We start from the raw sequence: 21,258 nt of genomic DNA on the forward strand, positions 1-21,258 counted from the left end.
ACTTTAAAAGTGTCATTGCCGTGTGTCAATTGTCAAATTTTATTCAAATAGTTTGATGTTTCTTGTTTGTTGAGTAATGTCCCCGGGTCCGCCATTAAATTTCGTATAGCGGAGAACCGAAAAAGGTTGTGCCTTTTTAATCGGCGAAAATCTAAACGATCATTAAATTTTAATTAATAATACTTAGTCATATTTCGTGCACACAAATTATATCCAATGGCAGACAGAGATACAGATGAGTTAAACATTGATAATGTAATAAAAAAATTACTAAAAGGTAAATTATTGTTTTATTTATATTTGTGTGTTATTAAATTATATTTTTGTTACTGTTTAGTGAAGTGGTTTGTGTCAGTGTTTTTATTTCGTGATTGTTTCAGTGCGAGGCGAAAAGCCTGGGATGAATGTACAGTTAACTGAGGTAGAAATAAAAGGACTGTGTTTGAAGTCCCGAGAAATTTTCCTCTCACAGCCGATATTACTTGAATTGGAGGCTCCTCTTAAGATATGCGGTAAGCAATAATGACATTGAATCGATGCCATTTCCTTTGTTTTCAATCGTATGATTACGCGAGCTTACTTTCAAAATTATTGCCACATCGATTCTTGTTACCTACTATCAACAATTATTGTTAATTATATTTGTAAATTTTTAGTCACTGGTTTACGTTTAGTTTACCTATGTAAGGGCAATTATTACCTATTTCACTGTGAAGTGTTAATTACATTTTAGATTAATATCATTTCTGTATTCAGTCAAGACTCTTGTAATATTGTTAATATATTTTAGACATTACTTTTAAAATTACTCAAGTAGATAATTTTTATTTCTGAGCAATACAATCTTTTTTGATCCATAAACATCTTCAATGTTATCATGTTTATTTATGGTAATACTCTTTCAGGTGATATACACGGACAATACTATGATCTCCTAAGATTATTTGAATATGGAGGATTCCCACCTGAATCAAATTACCTCTTCCTTGGTGACTATGTTGATCGTGGTAAGCAGTCTCTTGAGACCATATGCCTCCTGCTCGCATATAAGATAAAGTATCCAGAAAACTTCTTCTTGTTAAGAGGAAATCACGAGTGTGCCAGTATCAATAGGATTTATGGGTAAGTGTTAAATGAACATGAATAATTTACATTTGTCATGTTTTCTTGAAAAATAATAAACATGATGAAACAAATTTTACTTTTATGAAATTTATATTATGATCATCCAATATAAAATGTATGATATGCTCAATCATAGGACACCTTATTTTTATCATTCTCGAATGTTCGTTGATAAAATTTAAAATGATTGATCTATGCCTGATTTTATTACATTATTTTATTCATAAAATTTGTCTGCTATCTGGTATTATTTACTTTCATCCTAAAAAAATACTTAGCATTTGCGTAAGTAACAAGATTATATGTTTGGTAGTTAGAGGTTCCCTTTATAGCATGCCAATAATATCAATGAGTCATACCTGTGATTCACTTAAAGGCCAAATGAATTAGTTTTTCAAAGTGAAAGATTTGTAGGAATATTTAGGCTTATTAAAGTGAACCATAAATGTCAGGAGCCAGAAATATTATTGTGTCTGTTCCTTTAATATTATTCTGTTTGTCTAATAGTATTACAAGTCAAATTAACCAAGCAATGTCATCTGTCTGGTCTTATTTGATTTTATGACAGTGGGTAAACACTAATATTTGCAGACATAAATTCTTTAATATCTTTAATAGCGAGAAATTCTCCATTTGAACTTTATTACATTGTACAAAGTATAAACAAAGACTTTGTTCTAAAATTAATAATTAGTGTAGGATGAAGCGTCTGTAGTATCAAAATATAAATAATAATTATATGTCTATTAATATATACATATATATATATGTGTACCAATTATACAATCAAATGTAATTTTTTATGTAGCATTGCAATTCTGCACTGAACACCTTGAATTATACACTTGTGTTGTAATCAAAAATTTTAATTAATATAATCAATATTGTTTATTTTATATGTTGATGTCATGTATGTGTTTGATGATAAGATTATAAGAGCAAGGACATTCCATGATCTAGACATTGATAATCTCGTGAATTGCTATTTTTATGTGTGACCACTTCTTACAGTGAAGTATAAAATCCTGACATCGCAATTATTTGGATTAGTAGTAACATTTATAATTATTTAATTATTTAATATAGTTAATGCTGTGCTCAAAAAAATGTGTTTCTGATTTAATCTTGATTGTTTATTTGTCACATTCTTTATCAGATAAGGTGATAATTAATACAAACATACAAATACTTGTAATAAATGCGTAATGTGATTTAAAAAACTCTCTCGAAGTCTCCAACTATTTTTCTTGCAGTGCTAATAGTAACAGATAACTTAATACTTTTGTAATGCAGATTGTCAATGCTTGTTTTTTTTAGGTTTTAAACAAAAAAAATTGGTCTAAAACACATCAGGTTCTATCCATCTGTTCAATTTTGACTTTAGTAATAATAAATTTATTGTAATTCATGATTTCTTAGATTATGTTTTGGATTAATTGTATAAGCTTAAATTGCTACAAGTAATTTTCTTCTTGTTAATTTACATATGCCCTTTACCAGTTTTATTATTTATATATATACAGGTGGCTTGACAGCAATGAGGCTATATGTTGCCTCTTTAATAATATGTATATGTTAACTGATATGTATTATTCCAATACATTTCTTACAAAACATTTTCATTCTGCATACAAACATTATTTCTAATTAGATGTAAGCCGTTGATCTTATTAAGTAACTAATAATAAATTATATTGAACAGGTTTTACGATGAATGCAAACGGAGGTACAACATCAAACTATGGAAGACGTTTACAGACTGCTTTAACTGCTTACCTGTTGCGGCGATAGGTAAGTGCCTATTGTTTGACGGTTTTAGTAGACAATGCCAAATATCATAGGCCTCTATTATGCTGTTTAAATCTTTCTATATGGCATGGGTATGTGCCTTAAAAAGTGGGTAACGCTGAATGCGTAGGGAAATTTCTTATTATAACATTTATTGGATTTCTTCACAGGATGTGTTCTTTTTTAGATTCTATCAAAAACATTGACCCTTTTTCGCACTCCTCTACCGCTTTATTTAAAAAAATATATAAAAAACATCTGTTAATGTCCTAACTCTTCCATATATATTTGTTGTTGTCATGTTTTGTTTTGTTTGTATCATATAGTTATATTAGTGAAACCTATTGTGGATACATCCAATGTGTTTATTTTATGTTTTATTTTTAACTTTATTTTTTATTGTAAAGATGTATCTGTTTTGTTTCCAAATAAATATAGTAAATTATTACGGAACAAGGTGTTCCATAACTTCGTCCTAGATATAAACTGTAGTTTGCTGATTCTGGCAGCTTAAAATATTATCAATAGCCTGTTAAATTAATCCGCCGTGTGAGCGTGAACCGTGCTCATCTGATTATATGATTATCTAGGGCATTTGCCACCGTTGAAAACTGCATCTAATTTTATACGCCCCTTATATACTTTTTATTTTAACACATACTTAAATGTCCTGGTGTACTTTTTCATAATTATTATTTTAATTACTTTGGTTATTATGTTTCTTAAGTAGATTTTTTTAAATGTTAACAACAGCATTAATGATATCGTCCGCGTATATAACTTTAATATATAGAAGTAAGATTTATATTTTAAACTTGAATATGACGTATTCTGTCTTAATATGTAAAGAAAATATGTGGTCATTGACCTAACTACAATTGGCAAAATACTAAGTAGAGAAATTGTAATAAACACGCATATTCGTATCGCTGTTGTATTTTACATCCTCGATTAAACTTACTGTGATATGCATAGATTTCTAGTTTAATCAGTTATTTATGTATCGAATAAAAGTTTTTAAATAAGTTGGATTTTATCGTCGAATTAGTCGTCATAATAAGGTTCAAACAAAATTTGATCTTATTATGGAGGGATTATCAAAGATATCTCTCTATCTCTTGGTCGGTAGCTCATGTCTGAGCGTCGTGGTCCATTCCAGGTTCCAACTCAGCGCCTCTTAACAGTTTTAAGGTCGGTAAGTAATACTTGATCGGTCCATCTGGTTGGTAAACGGTACCGTAACCAGACTACCCGTTTTGAACGGGACTGTACCTTTATCCAAGTCCCGGTATACCCCTAAATTAACTTTGGGACGCTAAATTGTCCCCGTTTTTAGAAACCGCGCGACAATTTGAGAAGTATATAAAAAATCGTGCCAAGCGTTGTCATTCATATTTGAAGTCACCAGCTATATTAAAACAAATTTGTTCCTCTGCTAACTATAACTAAACATTTTGGGTACCTATAATTTGTGATTCGTAACTTTAAATAAATTACTTTAAAAATAGTAGTTTTTTTAATTGACTAATTATTTGACCTAAATTAAACCAATGCCCCGTTCTGAGTTGAAGAATATCCACTGGCTATGTGGTCTTTTGCCTTGTACGCTACCACACATGATCAGTTTCTCCAAGTTCACACTGCTTCTGCACAGTTTAGGCATAAGAAGGTCGATATGTGATATATCACATCTACGCACAAGTATCGTAGTTTTACGATGCGACATTTGGTAGCTAAGGTCAACGTTAAAATGTCCTTTGCCCCGTCCTTGATATGAATTAGGTCGTGTCCCGGCGAGTATCGACCCCGCTTCAAGGACACGGAGGTGACAGGCATTTTTATTTGAAAAAATTGCACGTAAATTCGTCACGTGCACGTACATCCCAAATATAAAACTAAAATATATTACTATTACAATAATTGAAACTTAAATATGACTATTTAATCAGCCCGATAGAGTGGAAGAGAGATAAATTAAGCTCTCCGCCAGTAGAATTACAACCAAATAAACAGCAAATACTTCGTCCAAAAATAATAGAGTAAATGCATCCGATGTGATGAGAGGTCGATCTCACGAGCTTTCAACACTCCCAACTGAAACTAAGCAATAGCAAATATATTCCGGCAATCGAAATATATTTTGCTATAAGGGCGAAACATTCGGACTATAGGGGAGGACTAAGGAATGCCTTTGTATCTTTCTCCTTTATTATATCTACATAGTATGTTTGTCGTTCTCCTGATTCATAAATTTAGTAGTTATAATGCTGTCATGTTTTGTTTATCTTATTTTTTATCAGTGAAACTGTTTGTTGAATGTATTTATTTCATATTTTGTTTTTATTTTCTTACCGTTTAGATATATTTGTTTAGTTTCTTCAATATGAAAGTAGATAAACACGTGAGATAATATTGAAGGTATGAGCGTATTTATTAATTAACATGTTCGCTTTAATATAAAGTCCAAGGATTCATAAACAAGTGTGTTGATTGATTTAGTTTTATGTAGGTGGTATTAATATAGGAAATTGTTTTACCTAAAATTTACATGATTTTTGTTTGGAGCGTTTAGATCTTTATGAGCGTCAACTTAACTGTATGAACAAATTGTCTAAAAAGCACTATTTTTGCACCTTGATCCATCATGTGAAAAAGTACCAATAAAATATTACTAACAGAGCAAAATGTAATACAGTAAAGACTTCATTAAAAAATCTATAATATCATATGTTGCTGAAAAGCACTCGATAAGGTTGTTATACCAATAATTAAATGTGAAAAACCCAACAAAAGGTGAAGTCACTGATCTTTTTCATTTTACCTCGTACGAGTCTTATCTATACTAATATTATAAAGAGGAAAGGTTTGATTTTTTGTTTGTTTGTTTGTATGAATTGAATAGGCTCCGAAACTACTTGGCAGATTTGAAAAATTCTTTCACTGTTGGAAAGCTACATCATTCCTGAGTGACATAGGCTATATTTCATTTTCAAAAAAATAGGCATCCTTACTAAAATTACGATAACATTAACATTTGTTTATTATTTGATACAATTCTAACAGATGGCGCTGAGTTAAAGGTAGTAGTTTGGCAAGACGACGTTTGCCAGGTCAGCTAGTACATTTTATACGTAGGATAATAGTTTTAACTACTCGTGTTTAGGTTGTCAAAGTAGACAAGTGATATGGTTTCGAAACTATTCTAGTTCTTATTCTTACTTAAAACATACATTAAAGTATTACGGAAATTCTTAATATCTTTAGTAAAAAAATACTTAGGGTTTAGAGTTGCCAATAGAGATCTGAAACGTACAACATAGATGTTACTAAGAACTACATAGAACGGGACTACTCTATTTTATATAGTCTGAAGGGTTTAATGGATTCGCAACGCTACTTGATACAATCAAAACAGAAGACGAAAGTTGGCATTTCATTTCGCGATTAGCGTCTTTATTTGATACAAGACAATCAAATTAGGTACCTACCTACCACTTAATTTTTTGAAAGTTTTTGAACCTTTTGTAGTTAAATATTATGTATTACATCTCTGGCTTTATTTTTAGTGTTACTGTTTGTTATTATATATAATTTTTGTAAGCTGTAGGGATTACGAAATAAATAAACATACATATTCATGATACAGTAATGTTAGAGAAGATGCCCTTAACTATTTCATCATCACCAGCAGTATTACGCCTTCATTGGCGTAAAACGAGAGGACTACTAAAAATTGCATAAAGAATCGAAATTTTAGTTAATTAGGTGGGCAAACGATAAAGAAAAATCAAAATCACAAAAAGGCTTAATTATAAGACTCTCTAGAACTTACGCGCAAATATAGATTGACGTCATCGTTTGTAATCTAATCTGATAAGAGATAAGAAAAATTTGGTCTACTTATACGTATTCCGGAAACAATTTGACTTAGGAAATAATTAATTGTAACCTTCCTTACTTGATTCCAAAACTAATATTTTACTATGATAGGGTTATCTTGTTTTGCGCTGTGGAAATAATGCCCCGTCTGAGATATATGGTTTAGTAATTGTACGGGTCCTAAATGGATGAAATTATTATTTGTAGTGAAAAAAATCTTATAATAAAATGTAATACATACAGCAGTGTTCGCACATTTTTAATTAATGTTAATCTCGTGGGTTCGATATACGGCAGGGCCGATAAAAATAGAGTTGGTAGGAGAAAGAGACGATCCTCTTTGCCTGTTCATCTTAAACAATTTACTGTAAATAGGGCATCGAGCCCGGGTTTACCCGGGCCGTAAAAACCCGGGTTTTCCCGGTTCTGAGGATTACAAAAAAAACCGGGTTTCAATTTTTAAAACTCGGGTTTTCGGGTTTTTTTTTTATACTTTTGTTTTTGTTGTTTATTAAGTTTAAAGCATTTTGAATGCAATAATAAGTAAATTGAATAAAAATTCGCTTTGATAAATTATTATTTATGACACAAAAAGTAGCTTCCTTGCTACGTTCCTACCCATAAACAAGACATGCAAGTTAAATGCGCGTCGATCTCAGGACATGAGAGGGGTGAACTGTGGAGCAGTTGAGAGGGGAGGGTGTATCGTTGCGCGGGTGATGAATACCGGCGCCATTCGAGACTGATGCCAACCCAAGTATGCAGGTTATGGTGTCTCATATGGCTGCAGTTGATGGAATTTCTCTTAGAACGTTCTCAAAATCACAAGATTTAAAGTACCTTTCTGAAAAGACCGGCAACAAATTACCAACTACTGCTGATACCGTTCGCCACATAATTCTCAAAGACTTTCATAAAAGGAAGCTAGAAATAATAAACGAGATAAAAATTATACTGTCAGATGAAAAGAAGTTTTCGATATCATTCGATGAATGGACATCTATGAAAAATAGAAGATATATAGGGATCACTTTACTTTCACCAAATTTTGCAAGGGATAGCAGTTTTCGAAATCTAGGTCTCATACGCATTCACGGGTCCATGAATGCTTACAATTGATTGAGGCCAAAAGATCGAAATGCTCGAAAAAACCGGTCTACCCGGGTTTTGATTACTCTTAGACCCGAAAACCCGGGTTTTCAGAATTGAACCGAGTTTCGATGCCCTAACTGTAAATACTTGCACTGTATGGAAAAATAGGAAAAAGAAAAACGTTCAATTTTCATAGCTAAACTATTGGTTTGTTCCCACAATTTATAATTCAACAAATATAAATGGTATTGCAAAAGAAATTGTACTTTATCGCTGTAACAATGCTTGGTTTCAATACATAAATTCCCACAATTGGTTGACGTGTATCCGCCCGGCACGTGAAATCAACGGCTTAATCGATGCTGTCATTTTAAACTTAAATATGGGTTCTGTACCTTGAATACTATATGAAAATACCTATATCAGCGTTGTAAATATTTCAAATATTTGATACATAGATTGGAATATACATTTGGCCAACTATTTCTATAAATCCTATCCGGTACAGGGACACGATAATAACACGTTATTTACGTCACAGTATAATATGAGATGGATAAATAAAGAAAAAGGATGTAAATGGGCGGTCTAAGTTTCGTCCAGTGAGACTAGAGGTAAATATTCTAAACAAAAGGAAATACAGGACTGTACTACAACATAAACATTCATACAAGCAAACAAGGAGATAAAGGTTTCGATAAATATACTGAGCAGTGTTGGATTAGTGACTTCAGCGTGTGACTCGTAAGTGCGACTGTGCGAGGTCGTAAGTTCGATCCCCGGCTGTGGACTTTCTATGTGCGGATTTAACATTTGCTCTACTGGCGAAGAAAAACGTCTTGAGGAATGCCTATTAGATTTCATAAGGCCTTAAATCTGAGGCCTAGACCTAGAAAGGTTGTAGAACTACTGTTTTAATAAATACCAGAACCCAGGAGTAGGTTGAAGTCTATCAAAAGTTATATGATTGTACAGCTGCCTCTTACTAGAATGATTAAAAAGATTACTTGTTCAAACTCGAAGGATGATTGTCAGATGCATAAAAGTTCTAGTAAACTTTCGTTCCCTTCAGCGTTTTGCGTCTTATATAACGAATTCTGTAAGCTTCTTACGTCAAGAAACCGAGCATGAAATTTTCCAAGCTTTCCGCAAATGTACAAATATTATTGAGCATTGCTTTAAATAAACGCATTGCTTTCTTTACAGATAAAATATTTTTTCAGCTTACGGTCGGTTTTGATCCGTATCTCTTTTTATTCGTATTTATGAATAAAAGTATTCATTGCTCGATTTGGAAATGAAGGTATAATGAAATTTGTACTTAAATACAATAAATAGTAATACAGCCATGAAATACATAAGCCGAAGTATATAAGACTGATTTTATATTGATTAACACTGCAACATACACCGATATTCGGGAGAAAGCATTATCATATAGAGATCGGTGACTGATAATAACTGGTATCTGATTTAGTATCAGCGATACATCAGCCTGGTGTGAAGGGCGAAGGTAATCAACCGTTGGCAGACCGCCAGGTTATAAATGCTTACGTAAGCACTATAGTTGTCTGACACAACCAATTTTCCCCTCGATAGTTAAAGGAGACTAAATTTAGTATACACCTGTGATGTTTGTATCATCCTCGGGAAGCCATTCCTCTGTATATATTTTGTTTTGTTTGTTTGCGTCCAAACAAGTTACAGCTTGCTTGCTACGTTGTGTAAGGAAACGTTGAAGTATTGCATCACCCAATGTTTGGTCTAAAGTATCCGAAAGACGAAAATAATTTTAACAATAACGTATAATTCAATCCCAGCGGGGGGCATTGTCACATTTTACCCCAATGAAATTCGTTACATAGTACTTGCTCCCTAAGTTTTTGGAATTATTAGTAATCCTTGTGATCTGCTAGAACACTTAATCAAACGGAGGAAAGTATTTGAAGTTTCTAGGGGCAGTACGTATTTGTGGCACCTGGCCCGCGTAGCATAGGCGTTGCGAGTGGTTAATACTGTCTCACAGATTTGTATAATATATTCTCAGAACAAATTTGCAAGAACGACGTTAAATATTTTGCGGTAATTAAGTCTCACAACTATCGCATTGGCAATAAGATTTTTAGTTGTATAGTTAAAAGTAAATAAGAAAACCTCAGTGTTGTATCGCGCAGCCCGGACAACAACGACGAATATTTAAGCCTTGACTTGTTTAAGCTATGGCGGAATGTGGATAAAATGAGTATTAAAAATATCCATAGCGCAAAATCACCTGCATCATGAACATACCCCAAATACACACCTCCAAGTATACATGCACTTTCACTAATTACAGGCAAATTGTGAACTATTCAATACATACTTTAATTGGTTTTGTAAATATTTGCTTTTGTTGATCCTTTTTTTAAGTATTATGTATTAAATATTGATATTATTTTGAGTGTAATAATTGTTTATTGTTATTTAGCTGTAGGATTACGTAATAAATAAATGAATATTTTATAATAATTCATCAGCACGTATAACACATTGATAACCGAGGAGTTTGATAATTCATTAATCGCTAAGTCAATTTACGCCCTTGTCTATTTGTATAAATAAAGGCCTGTTTCACAGTGTCCGGATAAGTTCCATAAAGCTATTTATTACTTATTGGTAGGATAAATAGTATTTTTGCGTTTCATGACTGTGTGAAACTTTTATCTTTCGAATAATTTATGTGTTGCATAGCTATTTGGCACTTAATCCATACATTATGAAACAGGCCCTAAATGTAGTATTTTAATGAGGAGTTACTGTTTCGAAAATTAATATTCTCATTATCGTATACTGGAAGTGGAAGTGAACTAATGACGTTAACAATTTCTATTTAGAGCAAACACATCAGGAAACCATTTCCTGCAAAGGGAACTGTTCTAATATTAGAACAAAACTCAAAGAGGCCTCGACAGTATTTCATTTACAACGAAAACAATTATGTAACTTTTTTATTGGTTACAATAGATGTAATTTCGTCAGATACGAATATTTTTTATTAACCTTTTGTTATTTATCTGCTAAACGCGTAAATTAACCTGTTTTTAAATTGTATTACTTCGTTTCAATGATTTATGAGTACTTTGAACTACAATATGGCCAGGCCAAACATACTTACAAATCTCCGTCTATGGTTTATTTAATCTACGGCAACGCACTCGCGAGCCCTCTAGCATCGAGAGTGTCCATGGGCGGCGGTATCACTTCTATAGAAAAAAATTGGTTTGGTGAACGAAAGTTATAGAATATGTTCTTATTAGAATATTTATTAAAATAGTCTCGTAAATACAAGCCGTTTAGAAAAGTTATGTAGAAAACTTTACGGTAATGGTAAAGTTTTAATTAGGAGCTTGTTAGTTTAAGTTGGGATCGTCCTTATTAGTCGCAACGCTTATTTGCAAGTTGAGCTGTTAAATTAAACTCTACCTACAATGGTACTGTTATATACTACTATGAATGCCATAGTAATATCCAATACATATATATCTCTTTACTGAGACATCATGGAAAATTACAATCTAGCCTAAATTTAGACTAATAAGTAATTTAAGGCTAACCTAATTTACTAAAAAGGATTTTTAACATAAGGTGTTCAATAACATTACTTACAGTCTCTATTAAATAGGTAGACACCCAATTCTCGTGTATTTATTCACTAACCACTGTTTATCACTTAAGACTGACGTACTGACTCAAATGTTTTTTTTTTTCTTTTTCATCTCATTCAGAGCTGGAATCCTAACAGTTATCTTTTAAAAGTTTCCCAAATTCTATCAAGTTGTAAAAGGCCGGTAACGCACTCGCGAGCCCTCTAGCATCGAGTGTCCAGGGGCGGCGGTATCACTTAACATCAGGTCACAGGTGAGCCTCCTGCCCGTTTGCCCCCTGTTCTATAAAAAAATGTACCTAATGCATAAAAAAATTCATAAAGATTAGTTTATGTATAAATAGATTACATAGAACTGAATTAGTATTAAAATATAAAACTTATAATTGTCTATCACCATTACAAAAGCAAATCTATGTCCACGAGCACGTACTGATTTCAAATCTAATTTATTAGTAACGCAATGTTAGCGGTAAGTGGATACTAATCATGTTTTGTAATAATATTTCGTAATTTTATGGCACAGTTCGACGCCTTAGTTCAATGCGGTAATCCTGTATACAATATCTAAAGTATAAGGTTGCGCCAATTAGGAACTATTGTATTTTTATTTTGTTGATTCATCGAGGAAGGGTTTAGCATATATAACACCACGGTAAATCGAATTAACGGGTTGAACCCGTTATATTACATTTGTATAAAAAATATGGGGTTTTTTATAATGAATCTGAATTTGCTACTTTTTTTGCGAATAAACGATTTATTATTATTACGAAGATAAAAGGGAGTAGAACATAATCTGTGTTCTTTTTGATTGTAATTGGTAAACGTTTCAACCAATATGGGTTGTATGACACAATATCTGATTACATTTGTGTTATGGTGTACATACATACTTTAATAAAGTCCGACTTGTTTTTATTACAAACTATCTTTTATGTCTACTTATGGTCTGTGCCTGACCACGCCGACTTTATTGCTTCGTATAGCAAGCCGGTTTACTCACGATGTTTTCCATCACCGTACGAGTTAGTTTCATCAGACGCTAAAATATCTGGGCAATTTTAACAATAGATCAGATTCAATTGTTTTATTAGCAATCTGACAGAATATTCCCCAAGACTACAGGAAAACCTAAAGTATAACGGCCTTGTCTATCGGAGCTTTAAGTTAGGAAGGAAGTCGTTATACGCTATTAAATCAAACGAGAGCTGTTTCCCGTTGGGTATTTCGTAGAATTCGAACTTGAAAATTGTCTAACCAATTGTTGTAATAAAAAGCTATGGCAAAATGTATATTGACGAGAAATTGAAAAGATAAAAATATTGTAAATCTTCTGATATTTAATATAATGTTTGATTTAAATTCTGTTCCTTCTAGTTACCACATTTGATCCCGCGAAATAATTATTATTACTTATATCACAGATATTTAATGTTTTGGACCAAGCAGCAGGATTTACTAAAGTAAATCATAATACTTCAAGCGGCATTACTTAATCAATATTATAAATGATAAATTTATATCTTGATTGTCTGCAGGTTAATGTGTTAACATGTCAATTGGATACGATTTAGTGGGGATTTTTTATGCAACTAGTTCATGTAGCTATCATGGAAAAAAGGGCGTGAATTAAACATAATATGTCAATTCTTATACGCCTTGTTGCTACAGCTGAGATACTGGACGTATGTATTACAAAGCGTATGTTTTAGAAAAGCTGAAATCCGCTGTCAGGATAAATTCTCATGCGAAATGTGAAAGCTTAAAGAATTTTTGCTTATAAAACTATTATTCAAGAATGTTCTATTTATCGAGTAAGCTTGTCGACCCCAGGGTTATCGCGTGACTAGACGGCGGTGACTCGCCATGATGCGGCGCCAATACTGATATCTATTGTTTTGATGCATTATTGCCGCAGCTGGTTTTAAATACGATTCTAAGGCTTCTATTTACTACACGCTACTTTAGATTAGCTGTCTATGTAATTAAGTAAAATAAACGGGTTTTATTCTAGGCCTCATAAGTGAGGATATGTTTTTCCAAATGACGCGATGCGTGCAAATTAAATTATAATTTGTATTTATTTTGGTAGGTACACAAAAGAAGTCATTTATATTTTCTACTAGTTCCCAAATCAAGGGCGTAGAGCGGGCTAAAAAATCCTCGTTGCTCATTTCATGCAGAACTATTAGTTTTTATTAAACAAGCTCATCTTGTTCGCGTTGAAAAATCTTATTTGTTCATTATTTTTTATTTAAAAGACTTATCGTTGTGGTTCAAGGGAACTTTTCATTTTATTTAAACGGTTGTTGAAACGACACCGCCTGGATCGATTTCAAAGATAAAAGGCCGTTGAGATAGATGCAGTTACCTTTCTTGTCCTCAGATGATAGATTACCATCTGGGCATCGGATTTCTTGATCATTTGTCGATCTAATAGACAAGTAGGTGATAGGATTCCTGTGCCTGACACACGCCGTTGACATTTTGTGTCTAAGCAATTCTCTGCCGTTCTAGCGAATGTTAAATACGCACATAGAAATAAAGTCCATTGGTGCATAGCTGGCGATCGAACCTACTACCTCACGGCTGAGAGTTGCACGTATTTATATTTTTTTTTAATTTCAGTTGACGAGAAAATCTTCTGTTGCCACGGCGGGCTATCTCCGGACTTACAAGCGATGGAGCAGATCCGAAGAATCATGCGTCCGACAGATGTACCTGACCAGGGATTGCTCTGTGATCTGCTCTGGTCTGACCCTGACAAGGATGTCACTGGGTGGGGAGAAAACGACCGTGGTGTCAGCTTTACTTTTGGTACAGAGGTGAGATATATGTTGACGATACATTTGACAAATCAGTTTGAAAATTTGCAATTCTTGCGGGTAGCATCAAATATTTTACCTTTTATCAGTTTACGGACGAAGGCTATATAAGATAGTTGAATATCTGTTTAGTTTATTTAAAATAACAAAGAAGCCAAAGTTATGATAAAACAACTTTCTTTTTATATAATCTGTATTTAAATTAAAAAGATTCTAAATTTCTCCTTAGTCGCTTTACATTTACGCAAATCACACATCACGCAAGTCCAGCTAGTTTGCCTATCATGCCGATGCCGCGAATTATATAAAGAATCGATAAACTATGAGGGCTTTCAATATATTAATTAATCACATCGGCATTATCATATTTAATTTATTAAAAGGGCATTTGATACAATCTCTAACCTACGATCTCAGGTGGCGACGGGCAATACTTAAATATATAAATTATGTACTTATAAGTATTAATTTTGTTCATGAAAATAAAGTCTAAAAGAAAATTATTGTTGGACTTTACGAAATTTAAATCTATTTCCCTGATATTTGTGGTCAGATAATGTAAATTAGTTATTTAATATACAATTATAATTATCGTTTGAACTAATCACGTGTAATATATACGGAAACGCGTGAAAGTGCGGATGTTTGCACGTCTCTGTTGGAGCGGAAACTGTCATGGCCATGAGATTTATTACCGTCGATAGAGATAGAAAATTTGAGAGAAATAATATCTTTTTACTGCTTGTTAGTTTGGTTTAATTACGAAGAATGGTTCTCAAGAAAAAATATCTAGATAAGCACAAAAAAGTCCTAAGCCAAGACAGGTTTTAGTGCTAATTTTTATTAGCAGATGACAAATGTAATTAATTAATTTGCATTATTCGTTTATTGTTAACAAGCTGTATAAAAATTCGTAACAACCGTTTCTAGCCGGGTAAGACCCTTAAATATAAGATGTATTGAAAATTGGTAAATTTGCCTGAAAAATTATTTACGACTTTTATATGCTCCAAGTAATATTTAGGAGACGCATGCATGGTTTTTGAAACTTTTTGACTTAAAAAACTCAATATCGCATGCATGATGTAAAAGATGTCTCAGTTCCCAGTGAATTTACATTAGATTAGGTTTTTATTCTAAGTGGCAGGTTTGAGCCAAAAAATTGTATTTCATTCATTTCACAAATCATGATATTTTAATTAATTTACTAACACGCGATATCAATGTTTTGCCGTGTGATGAAAATATATAGGAAACAATTTAGAGCCGTGATTCGACAAATTTAACGTGAAATTAGTTGTTTACTTTAATATTTAAAATTGTTTTCATACAAATTGTGCACCCTATTACAGATCGTGGGAAAATTCTTATCTAAGCACGAGTTCGACCTCATCTGCCGAGCTCATCAAGTAGTCGAAGACGGATACGAGTTCTTCGCGAAACGGCAGCTCGTCACTCTCTTCTCAGCGCCAAACTATTGTGGAGAGTTTGATAATGCTGGTAAGAGAAAGTGTTGTCTTTTCAATAGAGATTGGGTTCATAATAATAAGATTTGTTTATCTAGTAATATAAAATTGTATTCCTTCATCAAGAACTTTAGCAATTAAGACTTATTTGCACTTTTCTTTTGTCTTCTTCTTTTCATTTGTCTCTTCTTTAATATTGTCCTAATAACTGTTTACATATGTTTTAATTAATTGCTTTGTTTTGTTCCATTCGTTTTGTCTTAATAACAATAACATGTCTTAGTATTTTTTGCACTTCTTACCTTATCTATATTTGTTCTTACAATGGTTGCCTGGAAGAGATCGCTCGAAACCAATTAGGTCGCTAGTTAGTTAACTATGTCACTTGTATTATAATTCAAAACTTAATATACTTCTCCTGCAATTAATGCTCTGAGTAAACCGTTTTTACTTAAAAAGAGTGGCCAAGAGTTTATTGCCAGTTCTTCTCTTCCGTTCTACGCCCTTGTTTTGAGAACTGGCAGAAATTGTGAAATTAGAAGCAATTAATGTATATTTCTTGTTTTTGATGTTCATAACATAGGTAACTACCTATATGAATAAATAATTTTTGACTTTGATTAAAAATAAACTCCCTTTGCCAAAAACTATATCTGTGATGATACATTGTTTTTATGTGTGACCTATGTCCACAGAATTATAAACAAATAAGTAATTAACAATTATATATTTTAATCAATCTTACGCATGTTAAAATTGTGAAATTCCAGGCGCGCTGATGTCAGTGGATGAGACGTTGATGTGCTCGTTCCAAATCCTGAAGCCGGCAGACAAGCGCAAACTCTACTCCGGCCTCAACATGGGCAGACCCAACACGCCGCCTCGGGCCCAGCCCAAGAACAAGAAGAAGTGAGTACGCTACACTATACCCCTAACACTATACCCCTAACACTATACCCCTTACACTATACCCCTTACACTAGATATATCTTACACTACACATTAAGATAATAATTCAAGTGGTCTTTAATAAAAAATACATCTGTCAAGTTTATTGTCAAGGACAGCAGTTTACTGCATTCATTGCAAAATAATGTCGTAAGAATTTTTTTAAATGAAATATTGGGTATCACAACAAGGTTTGCATATAAAAATAAAATATTTCATCCGTCTCTTTTTATCGTAGTGTAAACACAATTTGACAGAAAGAGACGAGAGATTGCTTTTGTTAAAAGTGCAGAGACTATTAAATTTTTATGTATAAAAATAATCATTTATATAAATTTACTGTGAAGTAGTACATAAGTGTAAATAGAAAGTCGAAAACGTAATTTGTATGAAAATTTTAATTTGTGTCGACAAATTTTCATAAAAATTTAGTTTTTTTACATTTAACTACTGTTAAGGCACTTTACTATGCCCCCAGGTGTGATTCTAACTTAGGCTTGTGAATATTGTGTAATTATTAATTGCAGGTTTACTATGTAAATTGGCATTGGCAAAATCATTTGTTCTAGATAAATTCCATGTTTTCTTTTATCAAAATCTTGATCCGTGCATATATAAACCTACACGGAAAATAGTTTAAAATTTGTGACACAGGAACAAGTATTTTGTACGAAAAATATAGCTACGTGGACAAGAATGTCTAAACCAGTGTTTCCCAACATGCTTCGACTATACCCCTATCCTAAGTCTTATGCCACATATTTAACATACATAATTTATATATTGAAAAATTAAATGATAGCTTTTAGAAAGAAATCACTAGGAAATTGTTAAAGAAAATAAATTTTGAAAAACCGACATGTCTTAGACGCCTAAAAAAAAGTCGACGACGCGTGTCAGGCACTGGAGGCGATCACTGGCCTGTTAGATTTAAAAATGATCATGAAACAGATTCAGAAATCTGAGGCCAAGACCTAAAGAGGTAGCGCCACTGATTTATTTTAATGAAAAACTGGAATTCAAATTCCAACTAATTTTAATTAATTTTTTTCTATATTATTTAAATATTTTAATTGAGTGAGATTCTTAAGCATGAAGCTTGCTGCACAGATATTTTATTTTAGATTTCAATTAAATTAGCTTCAGTCTCAAGTCTACAAGTTTACATACCCAGCCGATTTCGATTGCGCTCTTAACAAATAAATTGACTCCTTGTGAGACTTTGGGAAACACTGGTCTAAATTATACAATATGGAACGGAATTATATAAACATTTAGTTTTTAATTCAGTTTTGAACAATGCCAATTTCATCTATCGACATCCATACTGTACTAGAACCTCACTCTAGGTTATTTTTCAGCTGGAACATGTCGAAGTGTTGAGCAAGTAGAACTCATTTAACCTGGTATTTTACCTCATTAAGCCTTCGTTTTCGCGATAACTGACTGAAAAAGTCATTAAGCAATTAGAAAAATCTATTATCCGCGTATTAACAAACGAAGTTATATTCAAAGTATATATGTGAACGAACCCACGATGCGTAATTAAGCTGGGAATGGAGATTTGTCTATGTTAATTCTATAAGCTATGGTCATTCTTAAGAGATTTTTATAGTCTTTGTTTCATAGATGTGATTTGTAGTGATAACAAAGTTTATTTTGAATAAAGAACCTGATTTTTACAATGTAAAACAAAATCGAAACGATGACGCAGTTCGTTCAGTTGCGATGTTGCGATTGGTCGGATTGCTTCTCTGTGATTGGATCAAAGATGTCGATCATTCATTTATTTATTTAACTATAAAAAAGCTACCATGACATTATCATGCGACAACTATTAACATCACATACAAAACACAGATAAAAACAACACAATTATTATACAGTAATACTTAAAATTTTGATAATTATATATTGTGTCATATGTATACTTTTTTAACTGTATACACCATAATTGAACGATTTTTTTGTTTTACATTGTGAGGTCAAAACATTTTCTAGTGGTTGAAAAATTAAAAATAATGTTACATGTTTTTAATTTTCATAAAATAGGTCAGCTAAACGCATCTACGGTTAATAATGAATTTTATACCGAGCATGATTTGAGGTGTGATTGTTATCCATATAATACCCTGAACTCTGAAGAATTAACGTTCAGATTTTTATTCGTTGCGTCTTCCGGGGAATGTAAAACGAAAAACAGTGGTTTTTTATTCTGATCAGTTTCGAAGTTTTACAGTTCCTCCCCTTTATTATTTTAGGTATATCTGTTAAATGTATTATTGGTTCCTCAATACTCATGTGTTTGTTTGTCCGTCTCCAGCTAGCCCCTGACAGAGAGCATCGGACTCTACCCGCATGGATTCCCGTTACACTAAGCTTACTCGCGACTTAATTATTGATAGCATACGAAATATTTTAAACGCTCCTATACTCATCCATGGACATCTAGTGGGAGTAAAATTTATAATAAATTGGGCTCCGAATAATTTTAATAAATAAAAATTTCCTAAGCTATCAGTAATAGGTGAATTTGTATGGACTTAAATTTTATATAATTTATGATGAACGCGCGCTCTCTTTTGTCTGGTGCGTTTTAACAATTGCTGGACAATTGTGTTCAGAGAACTCTGTCTGTGCATAAATGTGCTTTGACAGTTTAAAAATGATGAATTATCTATAATAACTGTTGAAGCACACAGTTGAAGATAACAAGTGTTAAACATTCCTTACAGGTAATCTGTGGTTAGAAAGTTTATGGTTGACGAAAACTCTATGGTTTGAGTTCTATGCATAGACAGAGTGGACATCGATTTAAAGTACTGAATGACGTTTTTATAGCATTCTAATTTCAAATATTAAACAGTAAACAAGTGAAGACTTGACAACACGACTGGAAGTTTCCCGGTTATTTTAACGGTTTTCTGATTAAGTTTGCCTATGTTGGCTAGTGCTCAGTAAGTTTGATATTCCAAATTCAAAAATAAAGTTCCAAATTCAATAATTTAATTTCTTTAAATTGGGCGTTTAGTACTTTACATCGGTGATACAATAGCTGCCAGTGTTGCATGATGAAATTTTATTTTTTTATTTTGCGACGGGATATGCCTCGATGGGGATTGTGAATGGTGTATGTATGCGATAGTTTGTATATCTGTACGCTTGTGTATCAAATATCTATAGACACAGAGAATGAGTAATGTTTTTTTTTCTCGTCTGGATCGCTATAATTGTCCAAATTCATACAAAGAAATGGTCGTTTGTAATAGGATTAATTCGCAAATAAATGACTAGCGGATACAATGTATCTATCTCTTATGTATTCATTCTCTGTGTCTATGCAAATATCCGTGTAATTTTAGCGATCGTGCGATTTTGACACTGGCAACAATCAGTATTTAAATCGCATAAATAATACTTAAGTGAAAATGTTGCCGTTTGTAAATTGGCGGTTTTAATGTTAGATTGTATTGGTAATTTAAATTTCTTCTGTATTTGAATTTTTTAGTGTTGCCCTCTCCACCGTTTTGAGATTTTTTTTAAACAGACTGAAAGCGTACATTGAGCGGCTAACAACTTTAATCGATTATTATGAACAATATTGTATATTAATTTCGTAAATAAAATAATTTCTGAAGAGATTTTTTGTTTTATTTATTATTATTCATTCATGTTCACCAATAGTGTGTAGTATGAAAATGATGTCTTGATTATCTGAAACAAATTCGGTTAGTTAACAAGACACATGTACTGGAAGTTAACACTAAAATACTTAAATTTATAGTTGTTAGTACATTTGTCACTTTTTGTTCAGATGTGATAAAAAGAGATAGGTATGTATTTTAGTTTATACGGACCAACTAACTTTATTATGTATAAGGTGGTGTTCTTTTTTGGGTGGGAACGAAACGAAAAGGGAGAGACCGATTGAGAGAGAGTGAGAAAGAATACACGCTATTGGTTGGTATTCGTTTAGTAGTTACATATTGTAATGTTCCAATATGTAATGATGGTAATTCTATCGCAAAACATCTTGTGCAGAAAACGCATATTTTTTACTATATGTTATAATTGGCACGTATGCAGTCTGAATATTCAAATAAATGTAGTGATCGTATACTGGTACATGATCATCTATTGGGAATTTTACCTAAGTAATAATTAATTTACGAAGTTTCACAGCCCATGGACACAGTAAGTGGACAGTACCTTATAAATAAAGTATTACCAAGACAAATGTATGCAAATTCATAGGAAGGAATCTGCCAGCATGCATTATGACTGGTCTTCTATTAGCAAGCAGCATGTTTAATACAAGACGCCGTGGGGCTACACCCATGCTTATCCAGGCACTCTGATAGGCCGCTGTTGATACTCGATCTGCCTATAATACAAAATCTCAGGTGATGAAAAGTGTATGATATAAAATTTTAGCTCTGACATTGACAGTTGACTGTTTTATGGTTACATTTAAGAAAAGTATTATTAA

General features: G+C 32.6%; 1 protein-coding gene across 1 annotated transcript; it reads left to right on the forward strand.

The window, feature by feature from the left end:
• The first annotated feature begins 56 nt into the window (after positions 1-56).
• Positions 57-20,410, forward strand: LOC111000270 (serine/threonine-protein phosphatase alpha-2 isoform). Its single transcript, XM_022269656.2, has 8 exons — positions 57-277; positions 381-512; positions 906-1,122; positions 2,828-2,916; positions 14,159-14,355; positions 15,708-15,855; positions 16,592-16,730; positions 19,093-20,410. Exons 1-8 carry the CDS (start codon positions 217-219, stop codon positions 19,094-19,096), a joined length of 987 nt encoding a protein of 328 aa, XP_022125348.1. The 5' UTR covers positions 57-216; the 3' UTR covers positions 19,097-20,410.
• Positions 20,411-21,258: the final 848 nt, after the last annotated feature.

The sequence above is a fragment of the Pieris rapae genome, chromosome 14, assembly GCF_905147795.1.
Source record: "Pieris rapae chromosome 14, ilPieRapa1.1, whole genome shotgun sequence".
NCBI lineage: Eukaryota > Metazoa > Arthropoda > Insecta > Lepidoptera > Pieridae > Pieris > Pieris rapae.

Bases quoted from the DNA above. Each gene is read 5' to 3' on its own strand.
- LOC111000270 (XM_022269656.2), top strand. From the start codon at position 217: ATGGCAGACAGAGATACAGATGAGTTAAACATTGATAATGTAATAAAA. The intron at 278-380 runs GTAAATTATTGT...TGATTGTTTCAG, and splicing joins AATAAAAAAATTACTAAAAG to TGCGAGGCGAAAAGCCTGGG. The intron at 15,856-16,591 runs GTAAGAGAAAGT...GTGAAATTCCAG, and splicing joins TGGAGAGTTTGATAATGCTG to GCGCGCTGATGTCAGTGGAT.